General features: G+C 44.8%; 1 protein-coding gene across 8 annotated transcripts; it reads right to left on the minus strand.

Moving 5' to 3' along the window:
* Positions 1–9,632, minus strand: hmgn3 (high mobility group nucleosomal binding domain 3). 8 transcript variants are annotated; one of them, XM_034526943.1, is made up of 7 exons: positions 9,079–9,632; positions 4,769–4,819; positions 4,466–4,495; positions 2,999–3,046; positions 2,664–2,762; positions 2,350–2,449; positions 902–940 (listed from the first exon to the last, which is right to left on the minus strand). In XM_034526943.1, the coding sequence occupies exons 1-7, from the start codon at positions 9,091–9,093 to the stop codon at positions 933–935; spliced, it is 351 nt and encodes a 116-aa protein (XP_034382834.1). In that variant the 5' UTR covers positions 9,094–9,632; the 3' UTR covers positions 902–932. The 8 variants fall into 8 exon arrangements, with proteins under 8 accessions (XP_034382838.1, XP_034382839.1, XP_034382834.1 ...); XM_034526945.1 differs by lacking the exon at positions 2,350–2,449 and adding an exon at positions 2,039–2,117 and having other exon boundaries at positions 903–940; XM_034526947.1 differs by lacking the exon at positions 2,350–2,449 and having other exon boundaries at positions 1–940; positions 9,079–9,628.
* Between the last annotated feature and the right edge of the window lie 1,362 nt (positions 9,633–10,994).

A 10,994-nucleotide genomic window follows, 5' to 3' on the forward strand; every position in this document is an offset into this window, starting at 1 on the left:
TGCGTCACGTGACATCAACTTTTTATTTTATTTTTCAAAATATTCTCCCAACAGGATGAAACTCAAGAGAAGCCCCAGAGGGTCCAAAGCCAATAAAGGGGTCCTAGAACAGAAGCGCCACTCATTATTGCCGACAAAGGCCGGGTCAGGAGGGGAGAAAAAATAAGAAAAAAAAAAAAACACAAACACTGGGACCCACAAACACATTCACTCCAGCACACACACACACACACACATACAAAAAAAGGGAGCTATGTGAAACACAGTGGCGGTGATTTAAAAAAAAAGTAAGATCTTTAAAAATAAAAGCTGCAGATGTTCTCAATGGCGACTGTGGATCTGGTTTATTGTGGCTCTGCATCCAAACGGTGCATCCGCATCCACGAATCCTCACCGTATAACCATCTGGGGGAGGGAGGGGGCGAGGGGGGGTGCAATGATAGGAATGATCCTTTCCGGAGACTACAAATATGAGCTGGTTTAGAGATCATAACAGTCGTATTTACGCCCCCCCCCCCCCCCCCTTCAGGAAAGATGAAGAACACCTGCAGCCCGCCCGATAGAAACACTTCATTCCCGTCTTTTTTTTTTCCATTTTCCCCAGAGGTATCGCGATACAGAAGTGAGAGAGAGAGAGAATGGGAGGAAGAGGAGGGTAGAGCAAAAAAAAAAAGAAAGTAAAAACATACTGCGGGCGAGGGGGGGGGGGGGGGGAGGAGAGCGTATGGGATGGGGGGCTGCTGGTTGTCCGTCTCTACTATCACAAGTCTAAAAAAAATTCGGCATGGTACAAAAATCGTCAGTAAAAAAAGATGCTTTGCTGCCACGGTGTCAGAAGGGGGGTGTGGTGGGGTGTGGGGGGTGGAGGGGGGGGACGAGTCAGGTGGACGCCCCCCCCCCCCCCGGGTCTTTACTCCTTCTCCTCCGCCTCCTCAGTTTCCTGGAAGTGGAGAAGAGAGAAATTAGTTCCACGGGTGGGTTATGAAAGCGACCCCAAAAAAAGAAAACATCCCAGACACGGATTTAGGTGTTAATTGTACTAATTTTGCATTTGTAGATTTGTGACCATTACTTGATGCCTTATTTGGATATAAAAAATAAAAAAAATCTTAATGTAAGTAATCAACTGGTGAACCTATTCACCCGCAGTGTGAATCTAAATATAGGTAATTATTAGAATTAGCTAACAAAAACAAAAGACTCCCTTTAATAGCACCAAACTGTCCAGTTTCATGCCCATCTATATTCTGAAGATATCATTCATAGCCTGATCTATGGAGCATTAGAATTTCGACATTTTTTTCTGATTTATGGAACGATAATAAAATGTAAGTAATGAACAGGCAAAGTTTCATGCTGGTGTCTACGTGCTCATTTATTTTTACCCCTCTTCATGGAGCGTCTCCCCTGAAGCTCACTATTTAAAAAGTTTGTTCCACTCGTTTAAAAAGTAGAGACAAGAGCCCGGCTTGAGGGCTAGCTGCTTCCCTCCGTCTTTATGCTAAGCTAACCAAATCCGCTGATTTATAGTCGTCTCTTTCCCAATATGAGGCAACGGGGCTCAATGGCATCACGCGACGAACCCCGGAAGTTGGGGCCATTGGCGTGAACACGAGAGCGGGCCTCTTCTCGTCTAACTCTTGGCAAGAGAGCACGTTATGTTTGACCTGTTCCTTCAGGTATGATTCAGAATATGCACCTTTTTAAAATCTAGAACGTGGACTGCAGTCCACTCGTCGAGGCGTATAGTTTCGGCTCTACTCGTCTTCGGTTTTAACGGGCCTTTTCGCGGTCGTCGGGACTATTTCCTCCGGTAGAAAGTAGTTCCGACGACACCCATTTTCTTCAAAGTAATCGGAACCTTGTTTCTGCTGTTAAAGTTTTCAAATATATATATATATTTTTTTTACATTTAATTCACCGCCACCTTATATCTCACGCCAGATATGGACGCCATAATTTGCTTCAATCCGCCAGCCCAAACGATTACCAGTGGATGTTTGTGTGTTGTCGTGATATCGTTATATATGCTACTCACTGGAACACAGAGCTCGTCTAGTAGCGGCGTGAATCGTCCCTTTCTCTCCTCTGAACTGACCGCCGGTGGAGCCGGACGTCTACGAACAGCCAATCACATTTCACGTGTCACGGGGTAATAAAAAATAAAAATAAAAATAAAATAACTTCACTGCACACGGGCGACATCATCACTCTCTCGAAAACACGGCACACGGCACTCCACGGCACACGGTCGTCGTCGTAAACGTTTTATTTTCCGCCGGATCGGCATTCGCGGCGCGAGTTAGTGGTCAAACACTCTGAAGGCGGGTTAGAAGCACTCGACCGTACCCTTGACTCTGACCGTCTCGCTCTGCCCTCTCACCGACATCGAGGAGGGAGCCGAGCTTCTGATGGAGGACACGCTGACAGACGGACGGGACACGTAGATCTGTGTGTGTGTGTGTGTGTGTGTGTGTGTGTGTCAGCATGCACGTGTGTGAGTGTTAAGAGATGTGTATTGGTGATGGGAAGATCATCGGTGCGGTTGATGTGTATGTCGTGTTTTCACACAAATTGACAAATAAAAGGGTATAAAAGTTATTTTATCGTCCGTCTACGAATGACCTTTTTTCACTTTTTAAAAAAATGTTCCCTCCTCGTACCTCATTGGTCTTGGTCTCTCCGTTGTGGGCGGGGCCGTCATCCTTCTTACCCTTAGGGACGCTTTTCTTTGCCTTCGGCGCCTTATCGTCTGCCACCTTCTGCCCGGGAGAAATGAAGAAGAAGAAGGAGAAGAAGAAGAAAACACATGAGGGTACATGTCATCATCCTTGTAAACAATATGTCCAGCATGACCTCAAGGATAATTTATACCTTAATAGACAAAATAAACACAGATAAATCCAGATTTTCTTTCTCTGGAGGGAGTGAAACAATGAGTGCAAAGTGTGTTCGCATGCATGAGTGTGTGTGTGTGTGTGTGTGTGTGTGTGTGTACCTTGACGATGGCCTTCTTGGCCTTGGTCTCAGGCTTGGCTGAAGGTTTCTGCAAATTGAGCGGTTGTCAGTTAAGAATCAGTGCGTAGTTATCGGAGGAATATTATCCATCTGTTATCTATATTATTAACATTACCATTAATGTTAATAGTCTACGCACTGTGTAAAGACCCTGTTGCGTTAGCCGCGAGAGCTGCTTAGAGAATGCACTAGAGGACTAACGCAGAACACGTTAGCAGTAGTAAAGTACTTCATATTTCCTAAGCAGCGTGATCTGTCATCATTAGTAGTTTTAAACATCCGCCTCTACTCAAAAGTTTAAATTCTGGCCACTCGGTGTGTGAGAAGGTTTGTTTTCGTTTCCAGGCCGCTGAGCGTGGACCGAGTTCCCCCGAAGCCGCGAGCTACAGTAGAGCTAGAGCTCAGTTCAATCATGTGATTCTTTTCTCAGAATATCTCGGACACGAGAGACATAAATACTTCTCACGCCGGGGGGGAAGCGGAGCTTAACGCTTTCAATTACATTTAAGAAACCCCCTACAATATAGCAATGTGGAAAGAGCACATGCTAGTGATGCAGTGCAGATAGCAGCCGCTGTACAACATGCTAGTCTATTTCATTAAATAAGATTACCGCTGAAGGAAATATCATACCAGGAAACAAATAATCACAGTTTGCATGTTTAGATAGTCAAAAGAAAAAAAAAAATGTTTGATCATTTTGGGAAATACACTTTTTCATCTTCTTACACTCTCATTAAACATGAGGCTAGCAGAGAGATGGTATGGTTAGCTTAGCGTAAAACAGCAATTTGTTTCACAGTTTAGTTTTTTGCACAGATCAAACAAATGAGATATAATGTCTTTATTTGTGAGCTGTAGAGAGTGCTGGTAGTTGTTTGATGTAAACAGGGCCATGCTAGCTAATGCTACGCTAACTAGGTACTAGCTGCATAGTAAGCATGTTTCCAAAAATGTCAAACTATGTCTTCAAAGTGCACATGCAAAGACTCAATACAGATGGGTTCAACATGTAAAGTACAACACAGATATAAACAACAACAACACATGGACTTGTATGGCAGAGCTACATGATCACATAACATATATTATCCTCCATTTGCTGGATAATAACTTTATAGTTACTATCCACACTGGGATTTGGGGAACAATTTGAGCATTTTTGGAATTCAAATTGAACCTTTTTTCCAGGAGTCATGATTGATGACCGTCCAGTCAACTTTAGTGGGGGATCCAATTGAGATTGTTCTGAACTCTTCCCCGTTGCCATGGAGTCAAGCAGCCACAAGCGTCAACAGGCCGGACCAGAGAGCGTTACGAAGACAACGGAGGAGAGGCGTGCGTACCGGACGCAAATCGGTACGACACTTCCTGTCCCACAAGACTGAGGCGGGAGGCGAGGGTGAGGAAGGAGAGAAGAGGTGAGGACAGGAAGAACGACACTTACCGCTGACAATCTCTCCGACCTTCTGGGGGGCTACCGGAGCAAGGGATGATCAATGAGAGAGAGAGAGAGAGAGAGAGAGAGAGAGACAGCGACAGAGAGACACAGATATCAGTTGTACCTTTGCAGGCGGATCGTCAGTGCTTGGTGACTGCTACAAGTGTCTATTCTCTCACTCACTCACACACACACACACACACACAGTCTTGCAAGCACAAAAACAAATACACAGCACGCAAAATGCACACACACACTGCACACACACACACACACTGCACACGGACGCACACATTGATCAACGTTTACCTCTTGCTTTGTGACTTTGGAGGCCTCCTTGCCCTCGGGGCCCTCTGGAGACTGGAGGGAATGCAACATGGTTAATAAGGATGTACATGGGGGGGGGGGGGGTCAACAGTACAAGCCACATGGGAGTGGTGTATATTATCAGAAACTTGAAGATTAATTTGAGTTGCGGTTGTTCTATCAACGTAAATCATTGTGGGAGTTTATGAGGGCTTGGAGCATTATGATGGAAGTATATATATATATATATGACGTCCGTCCCCAATGCTCACTCATGTCTCATTAGCTGCCACAGCAATTTTTTGGGTTGATACCATTTTTGTTGTTGTTTTTTTTTTTACAGATAGATTTTGCAAATTCCTACAAAAATATTAAGACACCAAGACCTCGAGAAACACCACCGAGAAAGTCTTGCTGTGATTTGGCGTCAAACCACTTTTTGACATTTGGGAGATTTCTGCAAGAACCTTTGGTTGGTTGGGGGTAGCTGCTCAGAATCCCCCTTTATTGTAACCATAAACCAGAGGCATGTCGGTATAGTGCACCGACATGCCTCATGGTTTATGGTTGTAAGGTTTCACCAGGCTGTGATGGGCCCAGAGGTCACAACAGAGGTCACAGCAGAGGTCATTTGATACAGGGGCGAATACGAGTGAGCTCATTGGATCACGATCCAATTATTCCATTTGGTTTAGAAATACATTTACATGTTTTTAAAAATATTTTATATTGATACGTCCCCCCCCCCCCATCACATTGTTGGGAGTGGCCTTCGGTGGACTAGTTTATTATGAAGACGGTACTGTGGGGGGGGTTCTCAAGTTAAGAATTCAGTGTGTGAATTTAGGGTTCTGGTTGTTTTCATCGTCCAGAAATTTCGAATTATTAAAATCATGTGATTCACCAACTCTGTATTAATAATACAGTAATAAAAAAAAGTCAAGAGGTTACAGACTGACACGCCTTACTTCTTGAATGTAAGTCACACTGATGTAATTAATATGCATCAGCTAAACGGGGAACGTCAACAAAACTATTTTGATAATCAATAAATTGGGAGAAAACGCCAAGAAATGACTGGCTGTGAATATCAGTTATTGAGTCTTTTATGATGGTGAATTAAAAATGTGGGTTTGGGATATTTTCTGTTTAATCAAGAAAATAATCGACGGATTAATGAAAAAAAGTAATCAAACAACAAAGTCCTCATACAAATAAACCAACAAAAAATAACCGCTGATTTACTCACACGTGGTCATGTGTATTAGAATATATTATTCATATTATTGAGCCGTCCACATTATAAAGAGTAATCAGAATCGTTAATGTCTCAAGTTAAATAGTTTAACATTTTATTTAGTATTCAACTCAATTTTATTGTATTTTTCTTCTACTAAATTAAACCTTAATTTGAACATTTCATCCCAGTAATCATCTGTCCCAACGACAATATTATTTAGGCTATCTGATGATGTGTCATATGGACCATAAGAACACGGATATGGACCATAAGAACACGGATATGGACCATAAGAACATGGATATGGTCCATAAGAACACGGATATGGTCCATAAGAACACAGATATGGACCATAAGAACACGGATATGGACCATAAGAACACGGATATGGACCATAAGAACACAGATATGGTCCATAAGAACACGGATATGGACCATAAGAACACAGATATGGACCATAAGAACACGGATATGGACCATAACACGGATATGGACCATAAGAACACGGATATGGACCATAAGAACACGGATATGGACCATAAGAACACGGATATGGTCCATAAGAACATGGATATGGACCATAAGAACACAGATATGGACCATAAGAACACGGATATGGACCATAAGAACATGGATATGGACCATAAGAACACAGATATGGACCATAAGAACACGGATATGGACCATAAGAACACGGATATGGACCATAAGAACACAGATATGGACCATAAGAACACGGATATGGACCATAAGAACACGGATATGGACCATAACACGGATATGGACCATAAGAACACGGATATGGACCATAAGAACATGGATATGGACCATAACACGGATATGGACCATAAGAACACGGATATGGACCATAAGAACACGGATATGGACCATAACACGGATATGGACCATAAGAACACGGATATGGACCATAAGAACATGGATATGGACCATAACACGGATATGGACCATAAGAACACGGATATGGACCATAAGAACACGCCACTGTACATTCAGATCATCATGAACATGGTAGGGCACACATGTAGGGCAGGCAGGTGAGGAGCGCCCCCCCCCCCCCCCATTCTCTGTCCTCTGCGCACACAATGGCATGTTTTTAAATGGCAGAGAAGCCCGTTTCCATTTTTTTGTCCCCATGACCCCCTCTTTCTTTACCCCCTCTCTATACCCTCTTTCTTTACCCCCTCTCTCTTTACCCCCTCTCTCTTTACCCCCTCTCTCTTTACCCCCTCTTTCTTCACCCCCTCTTTCTTTACCCCCTCTCTCTTTACCCTCTCTCTCTTTACCCTCTCTCTTTACCCCCTCTCTCTTTACCTCCTCTCTCTTTACCCCCTCTTTCTTTACCCCCCCTCTCTCTACCCCTCTCTCTTTACCCCCTCTCTCTTTACCTTCTCTCTTTACCCCCTCTCTCTTTACCCCCTCTCTCTCTACCCCTCTCTCTTTACCCCCTCTCTCTTTACCTTCTCTCTTTACCCCCTCTCTCTTTACCCCCTCTCTCTTTACCCTCTCTATTTACCCCCTCTTTCTTTACCCTCTCTCTTTACCCCCTCTTTCTTTACCTCCTCTCTCTTTACCCCCTCTCTCTTTACCCCCTCTCTCTTTACCTCCTCTCTCTTTACCCCCTCTTTCTTTACCTCCTCTCTCTTTACCCCCTCTCTCTTTACCCCCTCTCTCTTTACCTCCTCTCTCTTTACCCCCTCTCTCTTTACCCCCTCTCTCTCTACCCCCTCTCTCTTTACCCCCTCTCTCTTTACCCTCTCTCTCTACCCTCTCTCTCTACCCCCTCTTTACCCTCTCTCTCTACCCTCTCTCTTTACCCTCTCTCTTTACCCTCTCTCTCTACCCTCTCTCTTTACCCTCTCTCTCTACCCTCTCTCTTTACCCCCTCTCTCTTTACCCTCTCTCTCTACCCTCTCTCTTTACCCCCTGTCTCTTTACCCTCTCTCTTTACCTCCTCTCTCTTTACCCCCTCTCTCTTTACCCCCTCTCTCTTTACCCCCTCTCTCTCTACCCCCTCTCTCTCTTTACCCTCTCTTTACCCTCTCTCTCTACCCTCTCTCTTTACCCCCCCCCCTCTCTTTACCCCCTCTCTCTTTACCCTCTCTCTCTACCCTCTCTCTTTACCCCTCTCTCTTTACCCCCTCTCTCTTTACCCTCTCTTTACCCTCTCTCTCTACCCTCTCTCTTTACCCCCTCTCTCTTTACCCCCTCTCTCTTTACCCTCTCTCTTTACCCCCTCTCTCTTTACCCCCTCTCTCTTTACCCCCTCTCTCTTAACCCTCTCTCTCTACCCTCTCTCTTTACCCCCTCTCTCTTTACCCTCTCTCTCTACCCTCTCTCTTTACCCCCTCTCTCTCTACCCTCTCTCTTTACCCCCTCTCTCTCTACCCTCTCTCTCTACCCCCTCTCTTTACCTCCTCTCTCTCTCTCTCCACGTTGGGGTTCGTTCCATCGGCTCGCGCGCGCGTGACATTCATCAGCGCCGTAGAACCAGCAATGAGACCGGGGGAGGAAGGGAGGTGGCGGCGACGCGTTTGTTTGGTTTTGTTTGTTTGTTTGTTTGTTTGTTTGTTACATTACGTGTTGTGCAGACTCGATAAGTCGCGCGGTCGAGATGTATCACACGCGCACGTTCTCCTGCGAGACTTACGCATCCATCCGTGTGACATTCACCCAGTGCGCACAGGGAAGTGCGCGGATTAAACAGCCACGGGAACGGCCATTGAAATAAACACGGGGGGGGGGGGACATTTGGGAGCTTAAAAAAAAAGAGACACATACATATTGCAATAAGATACCTCGCGCAAAAAAAAAAAAAAGACTTGTGAAAAATAGTCCCCGAAAGGTTCGCGGAGGCGTAATATACGCGTCCCTCAAAACTTTGGCATCACCTCACCTGCCTCGACGTCGCGCAGCGCAATAATAATAATAATAATAATAATAATTTCCTCAAATGCAAAAGAGCAGAAATGCAAAAAAAAAAAAAATAGAAGAAGAAAATAAATAAATAACTACAGTTGAAGTGAGCTGCTGCTGCTGGGGTGGCCACACTTACCTTCCTCTTCGGCATCTTTTACGCGTTGATTTATTCTCCGACGAGCACGAGACGAAACGAGGTCAAACCCGAAGGTCCAGGAGAGGAGAATTTGAACTACACCTCGGAATACGGGATCAATATCTAGGCACCTTCGATAATATGTTGATTATATGCACTCCCCCAAAAAGAACTCTCCGGGCCGACCTCCGACAGCCATTGGGCACGGGAGTCCAAATCCTCTCCTGTGCCGACTCCCGATTGGCTCGTCCCCGTCTCTATGTAAATAAGAGGCTCGTTGTTGATTGGTCGCGCGGCGTGTTCAGAGGGCGTCTGTGATTGGCTGCTGCGCTCTTCTTCTGTGCGCAGATCCCCACCAGACAAGGGGGGGGGGTCCGAGTCCAGGTGGATCTGGGTAATGTAGGATGAGAGAGAGAGAGAGAGAGAGAATCCTGGAAATAACACACAAAGGACCAGAACAACGGGGGGGCACAATGGCACCATGTTGGCCACAGAGGAGCTCCAGAGAGTCTGGAGACCATTGTGTCTTGTAGGTGTAAAGAACCAGAGCAACGTGCACCGCATTCTGCACCACACACAGGACCAGGATCAGTGCAGAGGCACCGGTCCCTGTAGGGGGGGGGGCATTGTAGTCAATGTAAACAATACATTACATAGGGCTATTATTGCATGGAATGCTGGGTAGTTTATTTCATTAGAAGGAATAAAATGTACAGAATAACTAGAAAATATTACCATAAAAGAGTCAACGCTTTTTAGGCTGAGCATTTTAAATCAATGCTTATGAATTTAAATAAATAAAAAATAGACTGTATACAAGAAGCGGACGTAGTCACCCCGTCGGTTTTTTTGGGCCGTCGCCATCTTGGTTTTCTTTCGCAACCAGAGGTTGGGCGGCCGAACGTTACACGAAAAGTTTTTTTTATTAGGCGATACGAATTTTAAACAATAAACGTTCCCAAGTGCGAAAGGCTTAAAGTTGAAAGACGGAAAAACATAAAGACAACTCTTAAGACCGGACAACGCCGCGGTAGCAACCTGTCAATCACCTTGTAGCCCCGCCCCTAAAGCATACTCATGAAATAAACATCACGCTGTATTGAAGAAGACTTGAAACTAGAGATTGAGACCATAAACTCATGTTTACAATGTTTACTGAGGGAATAAATCAAGTATTCGAAAGATTAGGTACTAGTTTAAGGCACGAGTGCATTGATTTAATAGTGGCGTATGAGCCACAAGGTGAAAACTCAGTGGAAAAGCCTGAAACCGAGAAGCCCAGGTTCCAATGAATGTAGTTACAATGAGGATATTGTTCTGTCCTAATGGGACTCTTTCAAGCTTAAATTCACCCTAAAGTTAGGAGACGAAAATCGAGGAAACCCCCTCGTGCCCCTTAAAGGGCCAGACGCAGTCCAACATGTCCACACATGCAGATCAGTGTACAAATGGACTTTAGTGTTAGAACGTTGTGATCGGGCTAGGTGCCCTCTGTTTGACCCTCAAGGTCAGCTCAAATTGTTGTCAAATTATTATTTAGTTTTTTCCCATTTGTGCCGAGGCGTGTGGATCAGCCAGGTCCGGATGTGTGGACAGAACAGCGCTGTTCAGTCCCACCTCGTCTCTTTAAATGGGAGAAGGCCGACGTCTCCAGAACCAGGCGGCTCGCATCAAAACAATCGATCAAAACGATTGATCTATTGATCACTGCCGGTCACCTGGGGACTTTCAGGTAACCTGTCCCTTTAAATCGACCAAAGGACCAATGTACTTACATATAAGTAACAAAGAAAGACTTCACATTTAATAAGCCAAAGAATGTTTGGCATTTTTTATGATACATTTCCTGTCAATTCACTATCATATTTTTTTCAATGTTTAACGGGCCGTTGTTTTCTATATCTGTGAACGGCGTT

Source organism: Cyclopterus lumpus, chromosome 24 (assembly GCF_009769545.1).
Source record: "Cyclopterus lumpus isolate fCycLum1 chromosome 24, fCycLum1.pri, whole genome shotgun sequence".
NCBI classification, from domain to species: Eukaryota; Metazoa; Chordata; class Actinopteri; order Perciformes; family Cyclopteridae; genus Cyclopterus; species Cyclopterus lumpus.